Source organism: Sander vitreus, chromosome 21 (assembly GCF_031162955.1).
Source record: "Sander vitreus isolate 19-12246 chromosome 21, sanVit1, whole genome shotgun sequence".
Lineage (NCBI taxonomy): Eukaryota > Metazoa > Chordata > Actinopteri > Perciformes > Percidae > Sander > Sander vitreus.
In genome coordinates, this window is record NC_135875.1 from 21,222,078 (window position 1) to 21,247,852 (window position 25,775).

Consider the following 25,775-nt stretch of genomic DNA (forward strand, 5'->3'; position numbering starts at 1 on the left):
CTGTGCTCTCCTGTATCATCACAGAGATGTCGGCTTTATTCCCCCTCTCCTTTTTCAACTTGACATCCTTTTCTGCAAACACTAAGTTTATTTTTAGGCAGCCAAACTTTCCCTGCGTCAGGGTTGCTAGGTAACGGGCACTTGAATGATGTGAGCCAAGCCAGGAGAGATGTACGGCTGTAGAACCAAGACACACAGTCGCGCAAAATTGTATCACTACTAATGTACATATTGCTTTGGACATAAAGGCAGAGGGGAAATCATCTCATGGAGATGTTCTTTCAGTCGTCTTTGCCTGCATTTATTTTCTTGATTTAACTCCATCCTCTTCATCTCCTCCATACTCTGTCTTCCTGTTATCCATCTCTTTCTGTCATTGTGTCTCTCCGTTAGGTTGTGACAGTGCGTCCATGTGACAGAATCCAATATCCGCTGCAGAGAGTGCAACAGACCGATTTGTTTCTTTATGGAGACCTATTAACAGCAGAGAGACAAGACAAGACCTGTTCTTCTTTTTTTTTTTTTTTTATTACACCTCTCACTCTGACAATAAACACACATTTCACAAATGCAAACATGCACGTTTCACACCGAAGCGCACAGACTGTACGTTCTTGACAAGTCAGCTGCACAGGAATGCTTCCATGCCGAACACAATATGTCCTGAACGATGCATAGCTCATTAAACTTATATGTCAAAATCATTTTCATTACTGCTTTCTGATCTGAATGATTTTCATCCAAAACACCAATGGACCAATGGAGGGTAAAAATGCCATGGCTGTGCCCATCACCTCTACTCTTTGCTGTCTTGACTTTTCATGCTTTCAACTGATTCAAGTGGCGGAAATACACATGTGCAGTGCAGTTTGACAGCACAATGTGATCCAGGACACTTGCTTTGTAGGGGTGTCGCGATTTTGATTTTAAAACGAAAATCGATCGAAATGAGCTTTCGATTTAGACTATTAAAATCATAAGCAGGATCGACGATTCCCCTAGTATTTTTTCCTCTCTCCACCCTTGCCTACTTGCGCACATCCAAAGAACAAAACAACAACAGACACGGCCTAGCTTAACGGCTGGTAGCATACAGCCAAAGACGCAAGTAACGTTAGCTTACCGGTAGCCTGCATCGGCACTTTTCCAGACACAATGGCTACTGCCGGAGTCGAAGATGACGAAGAAACAACAGAAATGGAAAATCCTCCTGCTTCCCTGAAGTTAACGGTGTGGCAACATTTTGCCTTTCAGACTCCATAGTGCCTTCATGTGCACCTCCGTAAACTAATGGTGCATTCAATGGCACTCCATGAAACTCCAACTGTACCCTTCTGCCATCTAGTGGCTCTTATTGCAGCATTGCCGTCCCCGTTGAAAAATAAATGTAAATGTAAATGAATCGTGACCTTAAAATCGAAAGTCCAATCAAATCGGGGATTTGGAGAACCGTGACACCCCTATTGCTTTGATACGCTGAGATGTTGCATGGTAAAGTCGAAATGTAAAAGGCTGAATTTTCTTTTAACTCTCTCTGAATTTTCCTTCTGCTCTTGTCTACTGCCGTGGTTCCACCTCTCACCTTTATGCCTCTTTTCCTGTGTGTGCCTCCCTCTCCTGTCCGGCTGCAACGATCACTTCCACTATAGGAAGTGACGAAGCGGGAGGACTTGCATGTCCAGCCGAGTCTAATTCAGCTGCCTGTAGACTCAGGGGTATGTAAAGCACTGCAGCTCTGTCTTCCCACCCTCCATTTAATTAACTAACCACCCTCCTTCATTCGGCCCTCCTTCTCCACCTGTTTTCCTCATCCTTCCCTATGGAGGCTTTGCAGTGGCGTGTCAGAACTCTCAGTAGCCACAGCTTGGAGGTTGGATTCTTCTCAATAATAGTAGAATTTACAACAGTAGCAGAATAACTCTTAAGTGTCGGTCCTGTTTGGCTGATTAACAAACCAGCTAGATCATTTATCAAATACACTAATGCAGATAATAAATTCTAAGCTTATGCTACCTGCACGTGTCCTAAAAAGGGCCACTCCACCCAAATTACAAAAATGATCTGTATTTTCTAACTTGCCCTTAGTGATATTGCGTCATGCAGATACTAGATAGATCCGTTTTATTTACAGAGATTTTGAGATCTTCACTGCTGAAAGTTTTGCTGCCAACCCAATTCAATAGAGTACTGAAGTGGGAAGTAAAAGTCCAGTTTATTTTGTGCATTCACCATATCAGGTGGCTTGCAATTGGAGCTTTTCCAAAAGATGAGTAACTGTGATATAAAATATCTGGTTATGTGATAAAAAAAAAAATGAATTAAAAAAAAAATAAGACAAAGGTACAAGCCAATGTAAAGATCTCAACCTCAAATGAGCATTCTGGTGAACATCCAATCACAGAGCTTAAAATTCTTCAGAGGCACCTGGGGCACTTTGTTCCCAGTTACATCAATCACTGGCTTCTTCTCAATAGCAACTGCAGCCAAGGCTTATGGGTATTGGTGTATTTAGAGCCATCCGTACCAAACTGATTGCAAAAAACATGATTTTAAACAAAACAAAGTTCAAATAATTAAAACTGATGACCATAACCCAAAATAGTAAGAGCTGTTCACAGCAAGGTCTGTGGATTATCCTGAATGACAAGATATCTTTGGAAAGAGACATCGCAAACACATTTTTCATTAGTAATTTGTCATTTCTTTTGTGCCCCGCAGATGGAATTCCATTCACTTTCTCTGTATTGTGATGGTGTATTGAAGACTCAACAATTAAAATCTCAAAACCTCTGTTGAACCAGCATGGCTTAATACCAGTAGGGCTAAATGGAAATGCATGTTAGGTATTTTTTTGAAATTTCACTAAACTTACTATGACAAGAACTACTGGAAAGGGAAGCAACGCAATGCCAAACGCCATCACACTTAGCCTTAAAATAATAGTTGTACTGATCAAATCAATTAACAGTATAGTGATAGTGTGACTGGTTGTATCACTACAGAAGAAGCAGTCTCCATCTAAAACAGCACAGAAACCTCCAACATGGCTGCCAGAGAATATGTCACAACATCTAATGGCGCTTACCCACTGCTAGTACCAGCTCTACTCGGCTCTGCTCGGCTCGACCGCGGTTCCCCGGTCCTCCATTTTCCATTGCAGATTTTTAGTACCGCCTCATGCGTGAGGCGAGCGTGGCTGGAAACGCAGGAAACTGCCGTGACCTAACGCGACACACACACAGAACGTTGAAGGTGTGTTGTTTTTGATTCTCAGTATGTGGCCGTTGCCACAGCCAGAAGACACATTTTGTTTCAAAAGAAGCTGGAGGCAGCAACAAAAAACACAGCTGGCTAAACTACTTAAAAATGGCGGGTTTGTTCAGGACACCCCTGTCTGTCGCTAGCAATGATGACGCAGTGATTAGTGACGATTCTCTTCGACCAATCCGTAGTCTGCAGGTTTTCACGTCACCTTTTGGTATCGCCTCAGCTCGCTCGGAACCTCGACGGAGGTGATACTAAAAAAAGGTACCTGTTGGCAGGTACCATGTACTTTTTTTCATAATGGAAAACCAAAAAAGACGAGTAGGGTCGAGGCGAGTCGAGCAGGTACCATGTAATGAAAAAAGCGCCATAAAAGTCCTCTGACCTTCTTCCTGCATGATGCCCTTGCTGTTTAAACTAACCGGGGCAGAGTGACTGTTCAGAAGAGACAACAAAATGCTTAAACACTTGCATCACTTTGCTGTGTGTGTCTTTCTTTTCTATTCCTTTTTTGAAAGCAGACTCTGCATCAAACCTCAGATTGAATGCTCACCTCCCACCAGCCCGCCACCCCTTTCTTTTTTCTTTCTAGCCTCGGGATAAGAACACTGCACCGGCACTGCCAAAAATCTCCCTCTCTCAGTCTCTGTTTTTTTCTGGCTGGAAGATAAAGATGAAGCGAAGGAGGGAGGGTTGGGGGTGGTGGGTGGCTGAGTGCCGGATTTTTGTGAGGCCCCGGCACAGCCAGAATTGTTGAAACACAGCTGCCCACTGTGGGGCCCAAGCCTGTGATGGGGATTTGAGTGCAGTCTGCTGGCTGGGCTAATGGTTAAACCTGTGGTTGTAGTTTGATTCTCCTATGTAGTCTCTTAACTGTCTGTACTGTATACGTTGCATACATTGTACTAGCCGCCTATAGAAGTCCAGGACTGCCAATATTAAATTGAAGTCATTCAATCGAATAGAATACAATTTTTATTGTACTTATTTATTTTATTTTTAAGTTCAGGATACACATTATCTTAACCAATTTGAAAAGGAAAAGCATCATCATTTTTAAAAAGGGAAAACGTAACTTTGCATTTATTAGCTTACAGTGTGGAGCATGAATCGTTGTTTCGGTGAAATATCTGAACAACTATTGGATGGTACACACACTTATGTCCCCCTCAGGATGAAATGTAATAACTCTGATGATGGTCTTCATCAGCCTCAGCTATTTTTTTTTGCTAATTAGCTAAAATTAGCACGCTAACACAATGTAATGAATGGTGAATAAGGTAAACTGTTAACCCAATACACATCTGAATGTTACATTGTGAGCATACACGCATGCTGATTTTAGCATTAGCTCAAAGCTTGGCTGTGCCTAAGTATAGCCTCACAGACCTGCTAGCGTAGCTGTAGACTCTTGTTCCATTTCATTTTTATTGAAAAATAAGATAAATTAAGGACATAATGAAAGTTTGTATTTAAAAGTCTAGTTTGGGATTCCATTGTCAAGTTCATGATGGAGGAAGGATTTCCATCTTGGCAGTAATCACCTATTCTTAAAGATGAACATGAACGCAGTGCTTACAGACAGAAAATTTAATTTCAATTTGATGGAATGATTTTATTTAAATATTGGCATCCCTGGACTTCCATACTGGTATTGTTATGGATGTCATTAATGATACTAGTTTAGAGGTTTACTACTAAAGTGCAGGTTTCCGATACAATTCTGAGCTGACAAATGCAGCCGTGGTAGGATACAGGTTTGGTGGATACACACACACACACACACACACACACACACACACACACACACACACACACACAATTACCCCTTTTCCTCCTATCAACATCCACCGCTGTCTTCCATTTACACCCTGTTTAAAGCAATGTAATTGAGATCCCCCTCTGTGCTGCTGGTGTCTATTATTGTCTGACTATCAGCAGCAGGCCTGGTCTGGCCTATCTCCTGCTCCCGCCACCATGCCCAAATTGGGGTGGCAGAGTGTAAACACGCTACCCAAACAACCGGGCTATTTCGGGACAAGGGGTTTCCCTTGAGTCCATCCCCCCCCCCCCCCTCCTTCCACCCCCTGCTCCAAAGCTATAATCTCCACCTTTCCTTTCTCCAGTGAAACCTCCAACACGTCCTTCTACTGGCTGATCTCCTCAAACTGTACATTCAGTACATTCAACACCAACATACCAAAAATGCTTGCAGTAATATTTCCTCCCTCCCCAAGGGTATTAAAACTAAAAAATCTTCTTTTACCACTCTTATTAAATCCCTGCTCCTCCTGAGATGCCTTAATCTAGAAATAAATTTAAAAAAAAATTGATGCAGGGAATTCGAGGATTTGTTTTCTGACAGCTGAGAATGTCTGCCTGTGAAGAAGTTGTACATGATGTGCTAGAGAGGGAAGGGGTAAAAAGGAACAGAAGGGAAGACTGAGGAGATGATGCAGAAAGACAAGTGAGAGAAAACAGCAACAGAACAGAAAGAGAAGGAAATTCGGCAGATCCAAATCGGATCCAAGTTGGATTTATCTCCCTTGCAGTCTGTTGTAATTTCACCCACTTTAGCCAGCTGATGTGTGTTTCCAAACAGCATTGTGCACTCCTACCAATCAGAAGATTAGGGTAGAGAACATCTTGGGTCAGCTTGATCTTTTGACATAGCCGGTCAGCATTGTACTGTTGAACCGACTCTGTCATGTGGACCTGCTGGTGCCAACTGTAGATTTATACTACTGCTGCACATATATTAGTAGTTAATACATTGTTATTTTGTATTATGCAGCCTATAGAGTCCTACACTTTATATGTCCTTAAAGGAATCATTAACTTAGTGTAGCCGAGATACTAAGCCAAGAAAAGTAAAAGCCTCAGTCTATCTTCTATAATGTTAGTCCTGCAGGTATAGGGCAGGTATAGACAAGTTAAGCTATTCCTGTAAGGAATGTGTGCATAACACACAACTTGGATCCCTCCATTGCTGCAAGGATGGGGCTTTGAAAAGATAATGGCGTTTGAGATGTTGTTTTACTTTTACATCGATATATTTGTTGAGCTTTAATTGCTCCTTGCATGTTAAGCAGTTTTCATGCAATGGCCCTGCCAGAAAAGTGTGAACATGGGGAAGAAATTAGCATCATTTTACAAATCCTGGTCTAAATACAGAAAGCAAAGCAAATGTTCACTCCTGTCGCTGTACCAACTGTACAGATGTTCGATGTCAGCTAGCCAGCAATGTGTGTGGTCAGTGTGTCTCTGACTGATCTCAGAACTTACCAGGAACTCCAGTTCTTTCTGTTATTTTCCTCCAGTCTCGCTCCTTTTTTCTTTGTCGTCGCTCTTTCATCTGTCGACGCTAGATTAAAGCTACAGTTGGTAGGTGGTTGTTACTGTATTGCCTATTTCTCAACTCAAAAAAATGAGAATGTTTTCTCCGGCCTACCGGTAGCGGTGGTTGGTTTTGGTTTGACTTGGTCACAAACTTTCTCATTTTACAGCTGAGCAGTATACTAAGATATGTTCCTGAAACATTTGAGGCGAGGAATAGGCAATACAGTAACAGAATCTTGATTCATATTTGATCAGCGCTGCCCAGTTTGGCAGCAGTTCGCGAGCAGTCATTGAGACTGCGTTAGAGACTCCTCGGCTCTGATTGGTTGAACTTTGGGCGCATGGGAAACTTGCAGATGCCATTAGGAGCACCAGGAGGAGGCAGAGGAACATGATTTGTTCAGAGATAATCTGTCTTGTGTGTTACTGTCATGATGTAGTGACAGTTCTAGCACGTTTTAATAAATGTTAACGTCTAACTAACTATAAAAGCCCTCGGATGAGCGATAATCTTTTGATCAAGCTGAAACATTTTTGAGCGGATGCATTTTCTTGACCTCAGTTTGTGCCTCTAAAATGTACCACACATTTTGTCTCAACACACATAGGACCCTATTTTAACGATCTAAGCGCACGGCGTGAAGCGCCTGGCGCAGGTGCGTTTAGGGTGTGTCCTATCCACTTTTGCTAGTTTGACGGCGGAAAAAAGGGTCCATGCGCCGGGCGCATGGTTCAAAAGGGTTGTACTTAACGTCTTCATTAATTCATAGGTGTGTTTTGGGCGTAACATGCAATAAACCAATCAGAGTGTCATCTCCCATTCCCTTTAAAAGCCAGGCGCGTTTGTACCTTGGCGCATTGCTATTATGATGGTGGATTTGCACCGTAATATTTTTATTTGTAATCTTCTGCATGTCTGTGTGCTGCTGCGCTTCCCTGTGTGTGTGTGTGTGTGTGTAACAAGCATAGTGTGTGCGCTGTGCATAAACCTAGGCACATTTTACTAATGCTCTGTTAAAATAACAATGAAATGCTGCGTTATTGACTTTAGACCAGGTTTTTGTTCAGCCTCAAGATAGCAATACGCCAAGAATGCACCTGAACACACCTCCCTGTAAGACCAGCACGCCCATGGGCGCAAAGATGGGCGCAGGTGCATTTTCTATTTAAACGATGCGGGCGCTGGACGGGAAATTGACAACTGCATCGGTCTTAAACTAGCAAAGACACTTACGTCCTCCAAACTCAATGTCGTTTATTACTACCCTCGAATACAAGTGTTTCATGAAATTAGCGCCCCTAGCCATGGCAGGAAATACGACCTAAACCAGAGAACGTAACCGTAAGCGTTTTTAAACACATCGTTGACGTTGTGAAACAGTCTCAATTTGGTTAGCTTTAGGCACAAAAACAACTTTTTACTGGGTTAGGTTTAGGCATTAACACTAATTAGTTAAGTTTAGAAAAAAAAGACCGTGATTTGGGTTAAAATAAGATGCTACTTCACTACCAGTTCGGCACGTGACGCAGAACGGGACATTACTCTGTGTAAAAAAAAAAACATTCATTTGATTTTCTAACTGGGCTCAAATCCTGGTCTCCTGGGTGGAATGTGTCTTTTTGTCCATCCAGCATCACAACCAGCAAATTGGCATTTCTTTAAACCAATCACAATCGTCATGGGTGGCGGACAGAGCAATGGTGCCTCTGCAAAAATAGTTTTAGTCGTGCAACAGAAAACCTCAGATTGGACAGACAGCTGTCTAGATTTACCCTGCAGAGATCTGAGGAGCAGTTAACCATAGTCCTCATGAATCCACCGGAGTTTAGAATGCCAACACAAAGGAAGCGGGAAGGTGACGAGCATCTGGCCGAAAATGAGGGACATCCGGCGGACTTTCCGGCGGCATCTGAACAATCCCGGAAATATAAGTCCTAATTGCTGCTTAAACAAACGACTTATCTTGGTTAAAGGACAATTCCAGCGCAAAATGAACCTAGGGGTTATTAACAGATGTGTACCCCCTCCATCGTTCTCTGGGACATGTTTTCATGCTAATCGAACGTGTTTGTAGCTTGAAACAAGACAGTCGCGTTCTCGTATACAGGCGGCCGCCGTCTTGGGAGCTACTGTCTTTTTAAACTATATTTTTAATAAACTGTCTGTACACTTACAATGTTCTCAATGCTTCGGTTAACATTAAGGGACCCTCATTATGCTACCGTTGAAGTATGGTGATATTTTGAGCCTTTTTAGTGGTATAATAAGCGATTTGTTTTTATTTTCCCTGTGCCCTGAATACTAGCGTTTTAAGCTAATCAGCGGTCCGCGCTAGCTTGTTTCAAGCTACAAACATATTCGGTTAGCATGAAAACATGTCCCAGAGAGCGACAGAGTGGGTACACATCTGTTATTAACCCCTAGGTTCGTTTTGCGCCGGAATTGTCCTTTAACTACAAAACTGGGTGGATTCTTTAAAGCCAGCTGTTGTGTCTGTGTGCCTCAGAAAGGAGAGCTGAGGATCAGGTTGTCCTGTCGCTCTTCACTGGGGCCGCTCAGGTTTGGTCCTCATGCATATACTACAAGGTCCTCACAACAAAGACCCTGGCCTAGCTTTGATTTTCCTGTGAGTACACACACACACACACACACACACACTTTGTCACACTGTCCGGAAGCTACTGCAGCTATACACGCCCGTAACTGACCACTGCTCAGCAGGAACCAGAGCCAAGACCAAAAACACCACTGCTCTCCTCTCTTCCCCCCCCCCCCGCCACCCCCACTCACCTGAAGAAGAGAGAGAGGGAGAGGCGATAAGGTTGAGCACCCACAATGCTAAGTGCTGTTGCTCCACTGGGGGTTGTCCTATCACAGCTGTCGTTTCCGAGTGATTGTGTGTGGGTTGATGAGCCCTGTGGGAGACGAGCTCCTGCGGTGGTTAAAACAGATTTTTATTGTATTTTAGGAATTTATGTTTGATGATACATTTTTGTATCTGGCTGTGTGCTTGCTTTAGCGGTATGTCTGTGTTAACGTGTGTCTGCGGGTTAATCTTCAGCCAAGCTTTTTTTAAGATGACAAATTTGAATCAGGTTTCCAGCAGTTTTTGATGTGCGTACACAGTGCCAAGAACAGATTTACAGGAGGATTAGGGCTGGGACGATATGCTTTTGTCCCGATTCAATTCGTTCACGACATTGCGATTCTAGAGGTGTTGCGATTTTCTTTTCCTTCTTCAACAAAAACAAAAGTTGAATTATACACTGTTAGAGACAATATATCATATCAATTGTTTTCTAAGAAGAATGCACATCACATGTCAGTCAGTCAGTCTGACATTAATTTCATTTGTAAAGAAGTACATGACATGGATTTTCTGCACTTTCTGCTTTCGCTCTGTTTTGCTGGAAACAGATATGATGTTGTTGCCGTCGGCGGTACCGTATGAACGGAAAATATTTAGGTGAATCATTGGTTAAAAAAAACTAAATTAATTAAAAATACTGATTGTGGGGAAAATAATTGATCTTAAAAAATGTCGCTAAAACAAATCACGATACACACGATTTTCTCTTTTTTTCCCCACCCATAAGGAACAGGATACACGACAAACTGCTAAAACAAGGACGAGCCATCAAAACATAGCTAGCCAAATAGCTATTATGTACAACCAAGTATATGGAAAAAAATGCTAGGGGTGACAGACACATTTACAGAAAAGGCCCTTTTAATTTTTCATACATTGTTATTTAAAGTGGCTACATGTAACTTTCAGTTTGTGTTGAGTCTAGCGGCCACTTTGGACAAAAGCGGTAGTGTATTTACCACGCCTGCTGTCCCAAAGGTCTTCTCTTTACAGTGCTCTATTGCCCACTGTAGATTACTGAGTTAGCGTTACGGAGAGGTCATATAGTCGCCATGAATGTTTTCCTAGGACAGAAAATCATTCATTTACAATAAGAGAATAAGTTACAGATGCATCGTTGCATTTCAAGTGTTGCATACTTAGCCTACTTTGGATGTATCGTGAGCTGAAGAAAAATAGTAGGCCAACACAAACACGGACTAAAAGGAATAAAATGGAAGGGGGACGTAATTTAATGTAGGCTACTGACGTACAACCACATCGTGCATTGTGAAGGGTCAGTCTGGGGGCACACAAAGATTGGCTTAAACTAGAAAAAAAGAAGAAAAAAAATGGTTGCCTCAAAGATAGCCATACCCAACATGCCTACATTAAAGAAAAACAATATGCAGTATATCTACACCCACTGTGTCTTTCTCTCACACTCATGGGAAGTATCAAGAAAGTGATTTAATGGTTTATAAGGAGGTGCATAGTGAGTAGGTCCTCAGGCTTCTCTGCACACAGTTTATTCACTTTGCTACCACAGAGGTCTGACTAACTGGGTCGGCATTCTATTAATCCCGCGTCCACCTGGCACCCTCGCACATATTAATGGAGTCTGCAGGCTCTGGCGTAGTGCAACAAATACAATGAGGAACTCTGAGGTTCGCCGCAGTAGGTTTGTAAGTGGAAGGCAGCGTGAAGCAGAGGCTTGAATAGAGTAATTAAGAGCTTGAGAAAAGCATGTGAAAGATAGCAATGGGGGGGTAGAACACTCTCTGGAATGTGATGATCGGTCCCATGACAAGTTTAGCTGCCTTTACAGTTAAATTTAGCCCAAAAAGTTGACTGTGAACCGGGTACAGGGCACCGTGAGGTTCACGGTCATTTCAGCGGCCGTTGCAGTTAAGTTTAGCTGACAAAAAGGTGACTGTCCTGCGGCGACGGCAGTTAAGTTTAGGCACCAAACCGACAAGTTAAGATTATAAAGATTATGGTTTGGGTTAAAACACTGGTCCCCTTAAGTAGTACACCCAGGGCACGAACACCCGTTTCCTGGGTGAAAGTCTTGTGTCTTAACTTCTTCCGGGACATAAACTCCACTCCCCTGCTTGACAGCCCTGTGTTTTAGGACCCACACATCCATCCATCCGACCTCCTTCAAATCCCTACGCGGATCTATACTATATTTTATACAGCGGCAGTCAATGTGGTGGATCCAGTAACAAATACGTGGAATGAATTGCAGTGCGTTACTTTTGGTAGCCATGTGTACGAATGGTTCATGAGAACAGCCTGGACAATGATGGAGAACAAAAACAAGGCATAAACGGTGATGCTGTTCTGACAAAAGTCAAACTGGGTTACTGATTTAAAGATAGCCTTACATCACACTTGGTGTGTGTTGTGTGTTTGTGTATAAGTGTGAAAATCGCACACCTACGTAGTAACCACACTGAAGCTCTTTTGTAGCCGTTTACGGGTCACGGCAAGTAAAACGAATTGGCAATGCGGCCAATGTGTTTTTGCTCAACAAAAATAAACCTGCCAGGTTCTCTGTGAAAAGTGCAGTGTTGCATTTAACTGGTTGCGTTTCAGTGTGGTTTCTCTATGGACCTTCTCACTGTCCTTGCATGACAACACTTGGGTTCATTTCTTTCACTGTCACTCTGTACCCTTTGACCATTGGGATCAGGGAGACTACACCCTCACCTGCCTGCTTACAAGAGCGAGGTTGCCTCTAGTGACCGATCCCAGGCCAGATCTGAACAAGGATGGACGGAGAAACAGCTAAGCAGGGGTCTGTTTTAGAGGCACCTTCAACCCAAGCACTTTCTAATAACTATAATAGAACGTTTGGGTACTAGACCCTCATTGCCTGATGAGGGTCTAGTACCGAAACGTTGCCAGCTATTCAATTTATTTCTGCAAGTTAGACAGTGTGCGGTAGTGTCTTTTCAACTTTTGACCTACCCGTCCCCCTACGACGCACCTGTCTCACGTTGTAGATGTGCAACATATTTTTTTCTGTTCTGGAACTCTACTACTCTTCTACTCTACTAAGAAACAGAGATTCTCACGGGGCTATCTTCTAACTCTTTGTGTGTTTTGGTCTGTCAAGGGTGATGCTTCCAAATCAGGTTCGGAGATCGACTCCTGTGCACGGAGTATGGAGGACGATAATGGCAGCAAGAAGGATTTATCGGCCTCTGCAGGTGAAACTCATTGCATGGCTGCTCTCTGCTTGAATCGATGATGCTACAAGCGGAAAAACAAAGGATTGAACTCAATCCTCAGTGATTCTTCAAAGGCCCTATTACAACACTTGGCAAAACATGTAGCATCTGTGTTTGCACAGTTAACTGCTGGCATTTTCCCACCCTAATCTTTGTTAAATCCCCTGCAGATTACACACTGTGTTGTCTTTCTTACAAACTGTATGTAAAAGTGTGTTGTGCAGCAACAAGTTAGGCTGAAGACATCTAAAGTACACCCTGTGCAAACATCCCCCATCTGTTCTATGTCTGTGGTCTCCTGCTCTCAGCCTTTTCCCCATTGGTTTCCGACCACACGTGCCTGCGCAGCGTCAAACCAGTACGGCTGCCTCATCCATTATTCCTCATACGCCAGTTCACATACCCTCTAACTACTGTTCGTGCAGACCGAAAAGCCCGATAGCAACACTAATGTATGGAGTGTAACTCCCAGACGTACAGTATCATCTCCCCTGGCTCTGTATGAAACTGCTTACATAGCTGGAAGAGCCTAATATACATCTTCATCTTCTCTGCCTCGGATAAAGGTTGGAAGACGGAGGAATTAGCGTTATTAAAGTTGCATTGCCCTCAGCATGTCATGTATTTGTGTTGCTGCCAAACATAATATTCTCTCCCACACATCCCATAAGTTGAACGCCCTGCTGAAATATTCATGTTGCTCAATAACAGTATGAGGCATCCATTTTTAAGTATGCTGTGCTGCTTTACTGAAGGTGTACCCCTTTGGCACTCCTCCCCATGCGCCACCTTTTCCTGCTCTTCCTCGCTCAATGGTGTTTTAAGCCCCTTCCAGGCAGCGCTGCGACCGTTGACTTCAAGGCACCTAACCATAACCCTGCCATCTTTAATGTGTTAATGTCATTCATTTGCTCGATTCTTTACTTTAAACCCTGTTTAATACTCTCTAGTGGCGCCTTCACATCTGTAGTTCCTTTCATTTGATCCGGACCAAGACCAATTTTTTTTTTGCCGTTTTCCGTTCCGTGTGTTCTGGTCCGAATCAGTTGATGAGCCGGTGGAACGAACCGAAATGCAGCAACACAAGTCACGTGACAACATTCACATCATTGGTCAGATGTGTCTTTGAACACATTTCCTGAACTGCTCTTTGATTAGTCATAATTAACATGCGGGAAAAATTCCAACGGAACGCTCCAGAGTTCGTTTGAAAGCATGCTGCTTGGCACCAAGGGGAAAAGGAACTCTAGTGCAATTCAAACTTACTAAAGGAGGCAGGTGTGAGAGCCCACTTAACACTCCTGAACCATTATATGTGACTTCTATTCATCGCTCTTTCCTTTAATAGTAGTGCCTGTAAATGGTCATGTGGACCTGAAGACCAGCCTGACTCCCCCTTTAATTACCCACACGGCTGCCACCCCCATGCCCGTACCCAAGTTGCCCGTCGGAGGGGACCCCCTCCTGGGCTACGAGTCCCATCGAGGCAGCAACGTCTCCATAGACCCAGCCTGCTACGACAAATCACCGGTTCGTACATTTATTAATATTCTAACCAAAAGCATGTGGCCGTTTTCAATGGTAATAACCCTGTTCCAGGATGTCACAAAGCCAACATTTGAACACATGTAAGTGGATAAGGGCCAGGGATTACCCCCAGGCCTCCTCTGAGTGTCTCTCTGAATTCATTGGATGTGTCTTGCTGATGTGTGTTGGTCATAATGATTGATGATGATTAATGTGGCGAGCCGGTCCGACACCCTACTTACCGCTGCCAGTGCCACTCTCTATTTGACAAACTGATGATGGGGATAAAGACCTGAGAAAACAAGCCCAGATCTCTACATCTGCTCCTGTCTGCCTGTCAGCATAAATCTCTATTCAATTCAGCTCCCGCCAAGCCGAGTCAACCCAATTCAGCTTATTTGCATGAAAAACCATCGCCAGAGTTCTAAGATACAAGATCAACACTTTTACAAGCTGTCCCTAATTCCTCTTTCTCTGTTCTGCTTTTTTATCACTCTGTCCCCTTTGTCTCTTTCCTTCCTGGCCATCTTCCTGCTCCAGACCAGTGCTCCGAGCTCCTCCCCCCACGCCCCATGGAGCTCTGGCAGCGGCTGGACAAGCCGCCGGTCCAGCTGGAACAGCCTTGGTCGCGCCCCGTCACTCAAACGCCAGAAGCGGCAGTCCGGGGAGCGGCGGTCTCTCCTCTCCGGGGAGGGGGGCTCCAGCTCGGAGGACGAGGAAGGTGGAGGAGAAGGAGAAGGCGGGCTGATGGAGGAAGATGACACCTCTCTGGTCAGGACGGACTCCATGTGCCAGTCGCAGAGAGGGCCCAGACACCGGAGGATGGAGTCGGTAGAGACTCGGAGCTCCATGGATTTGCCCCCTGATGCTCTGCTGCAGGTAGATGCTGTTTCTATCCTGGATCGATCTTGCGAGCAGGGCTCTTCAACGTTTTTTTAGGCCAATGACCCCCTTAGCTGAAAAAAAGACGGAGCAGGGACCCCTTACTAGGGTTGAGCATCGTTTTGATTCCAAGTTGGAACCGGTTCTCGATGTCCAATCCTAACCCTTCATATGTATATTGTATAAAATTGAGTTGCATATTAAACTGGGCCTACAATAACGTGTAAGCTGCCTAAAGCCTTTACACATACCTTTTTATGGTGCATACAATACTAACCTTTTAAAATATTTTTTGGCATATTCATACATTTATACATCATGTGTGAATGTTAAAATGTGGCACAGTAAATACTTAAGCTTAACTGTGTCTGTAGATGGCTACCTTAGCGGTAGGCCAGTGGGCCTATCATCAATGTTGTGTACATTAAAAACAGAATTATCTTTATTAATATGTTGGATTTATGTAAATGTATATTTTTAGGCATATTTTTTTATTTGTTTTTATTTTAAACCATGAACAATAATTTGGCGGCCCCGCCTGCAGCAACTCTGAGGACCCCCTAGGGGTCCCGGACCCTCTGTTGAAGCTCTCTGCTCGAGAGTACTTTTTGATATTTGACTTGGAGCACAATTGGGGGCTAAAACTATGTTGCTACCACAATCTCCACAAAGTGTAAGTCCCGCTCACTTGACAGTAGTAACTTTTAGTGTACATCTTAAAACTACAGTATATTGTCACATTTTGATGTCATTCTTGAAGTTTAATTCAGCCCGACACATCATGCTTGTAGCGTTTACAAAGCCAAAGAGGATTACATGCTCATTGTAACAATAGACTATAGCGGTCAATACCAAACCTTTGTGCATGATACAGAGGTTACCAAATCTATAGCACAAAATGTAAACGTGCCACACAAAGCTCATATAAGATTATAAGACCAGTGGTGAAAGAAGTATTCAGATCCTTTACTTAAGTAAAAATACCACACTCTAAAAATACTCTGTTACAAGTAAAAGACCTGCATTGAAAATGTTACTTAAGTAAAAGTAAGTAAGTAGCATCAGGCAGGAAAATGTTCTTGAAGTAGTAAAAGTAAAAGTACTCAATGCAGAAAAATCCTCACATTTCAGAAACTGCAAACGATCAAAACTGTCAATCAACTGAGTGTGTTTTGTGTGCAAAAAAATCTCAATTTGTAAAGTAACAATTAACTAAAGCTGTCAGATGAATGTAGTGGAGTAAAAAATACAATATTTCTTTTTGAAATGTAGTGGAGTAGAAGTAGAAAGTGGCATGAAAAGAAAAGACTCAAGTACAAGTACCTCAAACTTGTACTTAAGTACAGTACTTGAGTGAACATACTTAGTTACATACACACCACTGAATGAGACTATAGTAAGTGTAAATGTAAGTGTAACTGCCTCCTGCCCCTGTGTAGGTGCCATACCTGTACCGCTCAGCCAGTATGCACAGCTCCAGACCCCCCTCACTGGGCCAGTTACGGCCCCCAGAGCACAGCGACTGCAATGGGAAGGGCTCTCCGTCAGCCCTGGGCCCCACACATGTCTCTCTGGAGGACAACACTGAAGACGAAAATGCAGAGGAGGACGCCAACCTGGTAAGTCTGTGCACGCGTGTGTGTGTGTGTGTGTGTGTGTGTGTGTGTGTGTGTGTGTGTGTGTGTGTGTGTGCATGTTTGCTCGTTGTTGTTAGAGCTGTAACAATTCCAAAATGTTCCAAATGTTTGTAAAATTTGCTTTTGCAACTCAGAAATAATTGCGATTAACAATAGAATTGTCTCTTTCAGTCAAATAAAAAAAAAATATTAATTTAGGTATTACTTTTTCAAAGAAATTCAAGTTTTGAATGAATTCCAGGAGACATCTTTTGTTATATATCACTGTTATGTGACCCAGATAATGTAATAACAGGTACAGTGTACAATGCCTATGAAGTGAACCACGCCTCTTTATTATCATAAATCATTGTATTTTCTTTGTAAAATGAACATAAAGTTGACAATAGACCATTTATTCTAATCAATAAAAAACAAAGCCTTGATCATTAACAAAAAAACGGATTAAATTAAATTAGGAGTACAATAAATAGTCATTACTATTGGCAAAACTATGTGGCAAAATAGTCATCACTGCTTCTGTATTTACATGTTTTTCTAACTGTATCCCAAATTGTCATTTTTGTTGCTATGAACATGTATAGGGACATAAGTGCCAACAACTTTCACAGAGCATAGCTTCAGCAGTCCGACCAATAATTACTTATACAATTACAACTTGGCACATCTTAACAAAATCAACAATTACCATCAACAGTAATAACTCTTAGGACCTTAGCTGATGTTAGTAATTAATTGCGGTTAAACAAAGAAACCGCAATTACGTAAACATCTGTGATTAGACAATTATGTAATAATTGTTACAGGCCCAGTTCTTGCACGATTCATGTGTTGGTTAAAGCTCTAGAGCTGAGAGTTAAAGTTTGGGGAATTAGAAGAAAGTGAAAGTGACAAACAAGTATACGAATAGATGCATGTACTTTTTGTGTGTAATAGTAAGAGATCTTTATCTTTATAGTAGATATAAAACTGAGGGGTCAGACAACATTTTTTTTTAATTTGCCCACGTTAGTTAAAGACCTCATATTATGTTCATTTTCAGGTTCATGATTGTATTTAGAGGTTGTACCAGAATAGGTTTACATGGTTTAATTTTCAGAAAACGCCATCTTTTTGTCATAGTGCACATTGCTGCTGCTCCTCTTTTCACCCTGTGTGTTGAGCTCTCTGTTTTAGCTACAGAGTGAGACATCTCGCTTCTGTTCCATCTTTGTTCGGAGTCGCACATGCGCAGTAGCTAGGTAAGGACTACTAGCCAGTCAGAAGCAGAGTAGGGCGGGGCATGACAAGCAAGTTAGTATGATCCAAAAAACAAACCCGCTTCATTCGTTAACCCATTGGCTTTGGCTCAGCTGTACAACCTAGACTGGAGCAAGACGTTTCAAACGTAACGTTTTAATTCTGCACTGTCTCCTGCACTTCATGCTCCCTCTAGGGTCGTTTTGCCAGACTGTTCCGCTGGCTGGAGAAGAAACAGCCAGAGTGGTGTCGACAGAGAGACACCTGGTCACTCTACCTCTTCCCTCCAGAGTCGAGGTATAGTATTCACACCTCCCGCACACCTACAGAACTCTACCTTCCTGCTCTGTTCTCAGTTTTGCCGGTTCTTTTTTTTTTTTCTTTTTTTTTATTATTTATGGTAGTTGTGGGTACACAGCACTCGGAACATTTGTTGTTTCCAAAATGAAAAGATGTAAACTGCATCCTCCTGGGGCAGTTAGCAGAAATGAGGTTGTGCATTTTAAAATGAAATGAAATATAAAAAATTCGTTCACAGCCCTTTTTAAATGGTAGCTCTATAAGTGTACGGGAAAAAGACTGAGCCATCTTTTTGACAAAAAGAGGATTCTTCACATTTCATTTTGACTGACATCCCGTAATGCTGACTGTAATGACAAAGTGTTTTTTGCCGCAATGCATTCTTTTCTTTCTCTTCAAATATCAACTCCTTTTCCATCCCACAATCGCACTTCAGAAGTCTCTTTTATCTGTGCATTTCTGCCATGTCAGGGGTGAGTAAGGAGCAGAGGGAGGAAGGGAGTTTCTCCGACTGAGTGCTGCGTGTTATCTCAGCCACGTGCTGAATCCATCGCTTCCCACCCTCCCTCGCCCCCTCGTCCTTCACTCCTCCTCCCCTTCTGGGGCTTTGATCAGTGGGCCTCTGCTGCCCATTTGGAGGATGTGGCTGTCAAGGCAACACCAGGCAAAACGCCGCCCCCAGCCTGCCGCCACAGCAAAGCAACCTGCTAATTAAAAATCAAACAACAATTCCCCCCCACCCACCCAATAGGAATTTATCACCAGGGTGATATAATATCCATTCCAAATGTGTAGATGTCTATATGTAGATTTGAATGGCTCTCAGATACAGTGTAAAATAATCTCCATTGTCAGACAGTTAGCAGCACCAAAGAAAGTATTAAAGACTGATTAGTCTATATACACGACGTTCCACTTCCAGGATTGCTCCTTTTCTGCCAGAAATTCTGCCGGATGTCCTTCTTTTCGGCCGGATGTCTGTTACCTTCCGCTTACTTGGAATTTTAAACTCCGGTGGATTTATGAGGACTATGGTTAACTGCTCCTCAGATCTCTGCAGGGTAAATCTAGACAGCTGTCTGTCCAATCTGAGTTTTCTGTTGCACGACTAAAACAACTTTTGAACATACACGTTCCACCAAAACAAGTTCCTTCCAGAGGCTATTTTGCAGCGACACCGGGGCTACGTCCGGTGCTTAGCGCCGCCCATGACGATTGTGATTGGTTTAAAGAAATGCCAATAAACCAGAGCACGTTTTTCTCCCATCCCAGAATGCTGTTTGGACTAGCCAGACCCTCCTCCGCAGCGCTGTGGAGGAAGGTCTGGCAAAGCCAGACTAAAGACTGATTAAATAGATAGCCAATGACTCAGCAGGTGTTAAAATAACATGAAAGAAAAGTAACATTTAGTGTAGTCTTGCTCAATGGATATACTACATTGCTGGGATAAAGCCTGACGTCCGGCACTTCCTTTTCATCTTGCTATGTCCGCCTAAGACGGTTGTGATTGGTTTAAAGAAATACAACCAAGCCAGAGCGTTATTTTTTACCCTATTCCAGAATAGATAGGTGGTGTACTGTAGCTAGACCTTACTCCAGCACTGTGGAGACAGGTCTGGCAATGCAAGACTACATCTAGTGAGAATCAGTGCTAAAGTTAGCAAACAAGGCTAACTAGCTACTACTTTTTCCCCGAGTTGAAGCTAATTAGCCTATCTTACGAGCTGGAATATAAACTTAACGACAGATTGGGTCCCCCGCAAATGTTGAAATTTGTAACGGGACAGATGGCTTAAAACGCTAACTGTTGATAGCTAAGGATGTGTGCACCTTTTTAAAAAAGGAGGGCAAATGACTACGTATCAGTGTTCATATGATCAACCGCCACCATAAGAAACCACCCAGAGTGTTGAAGCAAAGATGCCGTTCCTACAAAAAAAATTCCAAAAAGCAGTTAAATAATTGACTTTATATTTCACAAAATGTTTCAGTTCAAATCTAAAATTAAAATTATTGGGAGGCTGCCAACAAAAAAATACCAGTATGAATAATTGTTCTATTGACATACAGTTCAAATTTGAGCCCTTTCAGAAGTTCTGGATGGTTCTACTCGCTGTTGGCGGTATTGCAGGATCTGGAAAAGGTTAATGAGAAAAGCTCCCTGTAGTCTGTTTTTGTCAGATTATTAAAAAAACTGAAGGATCTTGGCTCAAAACCGGGCTTCTAGCTGGCTTTCAATCGCAGCGGGCTGCAAGGTTTGGCCGTCACTGAGAGTGACGCCGAGGACACAGGCTCTGCGTGGTGCCCATTCTGTGCCTTGAACGGCCACGGACGCCCGCCTGTGCTCCCAATCACATCAAGAGACAACCGCGTAGCGGGAGGCCGGAGTCCAGCGGCTTTCACATGGACCCGAGTTCACCTCAACCTGCCTTTGTGCTCTCTGTTGTTACTGCTGCCACTGATGATTACTGCAGGGGAAGTTTTAAATAAGCGGAGGAGTGGGCCGGCTATGAAGGCATACTGTGATGCAGTCACTGCGATCAGATGTGTTCGTCGCGAGACTGGGCTGCGTAAGAACAGTGGTCTGTTAGTCTTGCATGGCCAGACCTTCCTCCACAACGACGCGGATGAAGGTCTGGCTAGTCCACACAGCATTCCGGGATGGGAGAAAAACGTACTCTGGTTTATTGGCATTTCTTTAAACCAATCGCAATCGTCATGGGCGATGCTGCAAAATAGCCTCGGGAAGGAACTTGTTTTGGTGATACATGTGTACGTTCAAAAGTTGTTTTAATCGTGCAACAGAAAACTCAGATTGGACAGATAGTCTAGCTAGCTAGAATTCCAACACAAAGAAAGCGGAAGGAATCGGAGCAATCCTGGAAGTGGAACGTGGTGGATATAAGACTACTGGTCTATCAACATGGTGACTGGGGGATGTGCAGGACCCACGGAGGGTTGTACATGTGGTCCCTCATTACACACTACATGATCAGATTATGTGGAACTACACTGAACCCTGTGGGGGAAGGGGCTTGTCTGAGCAGAACATTATAAAATACAGATAAGAATAGAACAAACAAACAGCAGGGAGGAGGTTTTCACAGTTACAGTAAATAGTGAAAATAATGATCTGTGGAGTTTTTATGTCCAAACTTTCTGTTGCTATACATTCCGGTCCCGAATGATGTAACACAAAAGCGGTTCAGCCTATAGCGGGGGGAAAAAAAACAAAAACAACTTTAAATGTTCTCGCCATCTGTCAGCTCTTTTCTTGGAAAGCGATCATCCAGCACACAGGAAGTGATGCGGTTTATGTCTCTGGTTTGTTTTGGGATCCACAGAAGAAGAACTGGTTATGAGCGGCTCTTGTGTTTTCTAGCCATTCTACACAAAAAAGGTCATGCCACCGCCCGAGCACCGACACAAGCTCAAACTTCTTCAGCACAAGATCCAAGCGGACATTTCACACTAGTGCCTACACTGTTAAAGTGACAGGTGGGTTCTGGGAAGTGCAGTTCAGAAACACCACCGAGACGTTCAAAGGCTCTAAGAAGAATTAAAAAAAAAAAAAAAATGTAGATGAGGAGCATGAAGTTGGTTAAAATCAGCAAATATATTGGAAAAGAGTGTCAAAATGTACAGATTTGCAGCTTTAAATTGGAGAATTAGTACAGGAGGAGACACTTTGTGACATCAATATTTAAGTGAAAACTGTCATTTAGAAGCAGTTGAGGCATTGATGCCAGAAAACTCAAAAAGGTCATCAGAGGGGAAAGCAAAAAAGCAAACAGAAAATCTTTTCATATAAACAAACATGCATCAAGATGTGATCTTTTCAAATCCTAGGGTCTGACAGAAAGGGGTATTTTTGCACTTGCTGGAGCGTGTGGTGACAGTTCTTTGCTGTGGTTTTTGGTGTGTGTGTGTGTGTGTGTGTGTGTGTGTGTGTGTGTGTGTGTGTGTGTGTGTGTGTGTTTGTAAGTCTTGGGGGCCATTTGAACTTGACATTAAAGTTCTCAGCCAGCCTTCAAACCCTGGAGGAGGAACTGGCATCAGAGGCGTGTGTTTTCCATGTGTCCTCCCTCCCTCCCTCCCGCTCCAGGATAACACATGAATTTTTTAGCATCAAGGCTCTGACATGAAGATATCAAAGAGGAATTAGCTCATCCGGACCATATACTGTATGAATAATGATCACCATGGTCGAATGACACATGCACACAGCACGTATTGACACAATAGTGTCTGAATTGCCAAATAACGCCTAAAATCCAGATCTGAGCCTCACGTTATTGTCCCCGGCTGTACACCGATATGAGCCATCAAAGCGGATTTGATGTAGAGTTTAATCCCTTCCACTGCCATACAGCCTATAACAAGCATTCCTTCTTTCTTTCTGTCTGTTGTCGTGGGCTAAATGCGGGAACCTTCTCAAGTCGGGTAATGAAAGTAATTAATGACTCCTTATTCTACAGCGGTTCATTACAGAGTCACTGTATGTGAGACAAGCTCCCTTAAAGTAAATGAGAATCTTTCATTACTCTTTAAGTGTGGACATAGTTTCAGTAAATGTCCTTCTGCAGCGAGTGTGTCGGACTCATTTTAGTTCATGGGCCACATACGATACGATACAACTCTGTCAGTTCACACCGAAATTAATTTCATACAGCACAATTTGATCTCAAATGGGCCGGACCGGTAAAACCATTGCCGTAATGAGTCTGATGGTGGAGCCGAATGTAACTGAAAGGTGCTGTGAGCCCACCAAGCACACTGGCTTCCCATTTACCTCTGTGAAGAAATAGGAACTGATCCATCTTTTTTGACACTCTGTGTCAACTTTTCTCCACATTTTCCACCGGTGGCTCCTACATGAACAGTAGAATTGGCTTGACAGTGTCGTGTCTGTCACATTGGCTGTTTGTAAGCATGTGGAATCTATACTTGCATATCCAGCATAGAGCCTGCTACTCTAATTAGGATTGCGCAACCCCCAGTTGACAAATAGGAATAGCATTCCATTTTATAAAAAAGAAACTGGACTTCTCTTTGCAGTTTTCACACTTTGTAAAGTCATCCAGCATGCCGGATTGGACCCTTTGGCAGGCCGGTTCTGGCCCTAGGGCTGTGTGTTTGACACCCCTGTTCTTATGTATATAATATATATTATTTATAACATGTTTTATAGAATATAACTGGACTCAGCAGCAATCTTGATAGTAGTGGGGTGGCATAGCTCAACAAATTGTTACAATTGTTACATTGTAACAATTTTGTGATAAAAGCACCCAAAATTGGCAGATGTGTTGATAGATACATTGGGAAGAAAACTGGATATTGGGCCGTTACAAACTCTTACCCTGGTGGCAGACATGTTTCAAAATGGCCACCCGCGGTTGGTCAAACTTACCTATTCAATTGGACACACATGCAATAAAGACAAAGACAAAATCTAGATCCTAGTAAGCCTGATAACCAAATTAAATTCCCACGATTATATGGACAATTGACAATGTTCCATTTCATGCTACTTTGTACTTGTTCTCACTACAGTACAATTCACAGGGAAATAGTGTTTGTATATATTCAATTCAATTGCGTTATCTCAAGACACTTTACAGATAGCGTAGGTCTAGACCACACTCTATAATATTCAAAGACCCAACAATTCCAGTAATTCCATACTGTATCAACAGATTTAAGTAGGCTAGTTAGGCTACATTGCAGATGTAAAGATGCAAGTTTTACATACTATATATTTTAAAGATACGTATATTAAGATTCACATTCATCAAGATGCTGATTAAACAGCATTTTCCATTTCCTGCCAAGATCCAGCAACTTTGCACAGCCATTGAAGAGGAGTAGGCAAACGCTCCACAGGCCACAATCAACGACCTGGTCAACTCTATGCGTGAAGATGTGTCGCACTGATAATAAATGTCATTTTACAAGATAAAACTGCACATTTGAGAGTGACTAGCGCAAGGCACACCTGTGTAATAATAATGCTCTTTAATCAGCATCTTCATATCCCACACCTGTCAGGTGGCTGGATTATCTTGGCAAAGGAGAAATGCTTACTGACATGGATTTGGACACATTTGTGAGCACAATTTGAGGGAAATAAGCTTTTTGTGTGCATAGAAAATGTCTTAGATCTTTTATTTCGACTTGTGAAAATGGGAGCAATAACAAAGGAGTTTATATTTTTGTCCAGTGTAAAATTGTGACACTGGTACAGCAGTCTTTTTCCTGTATAGGCAAAATTAAACCTGTTTGATGTTATCGTACGTTTTAAGTCTTAGAGGTGAAGTTAAATCATGTCAACATTGTCAACAAACCAATGGGTGCGCTCCCTCTAGCACCAAACAGGAAGCAGCAAACGGCTAGAGCCAGTGTTGTTTATGGTTGCTATGGTGCAGCGCTAAGCTAAATGCTAAAGAGGGAATGTTGCCGATTTGTATTTTCAACCCTTCTGAAGGGCATAATCCAACGGGAGTTTTACCGGCGGATAAACGTGGACCTTCGGGTACTGCTGCCATTCATCTGCATGTATGGCAGAACAGCAAACTTTCCCTTAAGTTACAAGCTAACTCTAGCGGTACCTAGCTAGCTCGGTTACATTTTTCCAAACGAATCTAGTTTGTGTGACCCTGCAAGATGGCCAGTCTTTATCTTATTGTATTATCTTATCTTTACATATTATGGCATTCTTTTACATAAGCTGTGAAATGGTGTCAGACTGTTCAATGTCTTCTAGTGTATGTAGGCATGAGACAAACTGGCACAGAGAACATGGAACACAGACTAAGGCTACGTTCACACCGCAAGTCTTAATGCTGAAGTCAGATTTTTTGCTCAGATCCGATTTTTTGTTTGGCTGTTTAAAAAGTGGCCTATATCAGATTCCAGTGTGAACTGTTTGCGGTTTTGAACTGACCGATGCGCAAAAGAACAATAACAATGACATCAGACGCAGCAGGCTGTTGCACTAAAGTTAGGGAGGTTATGGAGGAAGTAAGCATTTTTCGCTTTTATTTCCAAATGTTTGTGTAATGGCAGCTGTAACATTAATGAGCAGATGCTGAAGAGGAGAAGAATGAAGAGAAAGAGAGCCAAATTGGCTATTTTGGCCTTTTGCGGGGTTATGGCTGCAAATTCACTACAGAGGTCTGTAGGACATATGTAAGTGGTCTAAATCTGATTTGAAAAAATCTGATCTGGGCAAGATTTGAGTGTTCACACTACTTCTGAAGAAGTCTGACCTGGTCACTTGACCCCAAAAAAGTCAGATTTGGGCCACTTTTGCCTGCAGTCTGAACGTAGCCTAAATACACTGGCGAGGAAGGGATAACGAGAAACACGTGAAACTAATCAGAGCGGGGTAGGCAATCACACAGGCGGGAAAGACAGGGGCAGGAAATGAAGTATCTGAAACGAGACGAGAGGTGAGAACACAAAACAAAACGGGAAGTAATGACATAAAATGATAA

General features: G+C 42.7%; 1 protein-coding gene across 1 annotated transcript in view; it reads left to right on the forward strand.

Moving 5' to 3' along the window:
- Positions 1-25,775, forward strand: part of cacna1g (calcium channel, voltage-dependent, T type, alpha 1G subunit) — a 242,460-nt gene that overhangs the window by 126,779 nt on the left and 89,906 nt on the right. The window contains exons 13-17 of the mRNA XM_078279988.1: positions 12,577-12,670; positions 14,040-14,221; positions 14,759-15,097; positions 16,540-16,719; positions 18,173-18,273. Of these exons, the coding sequence (XP_078136114.1) occupies positions 12,577-12,670; positions 14,040-14,221; positions 14,759-15,097; positions 16,540-16,719; positions 18,173-18,273 (896 nt within the window). The remainder of the gene's footprint in view (positions 1-12,576; positions 12,671-14,039; positions 14,222-14,758; positions 15,098-16,539; positions 16,720-18,172; positions 18,274-25,775) is intronic.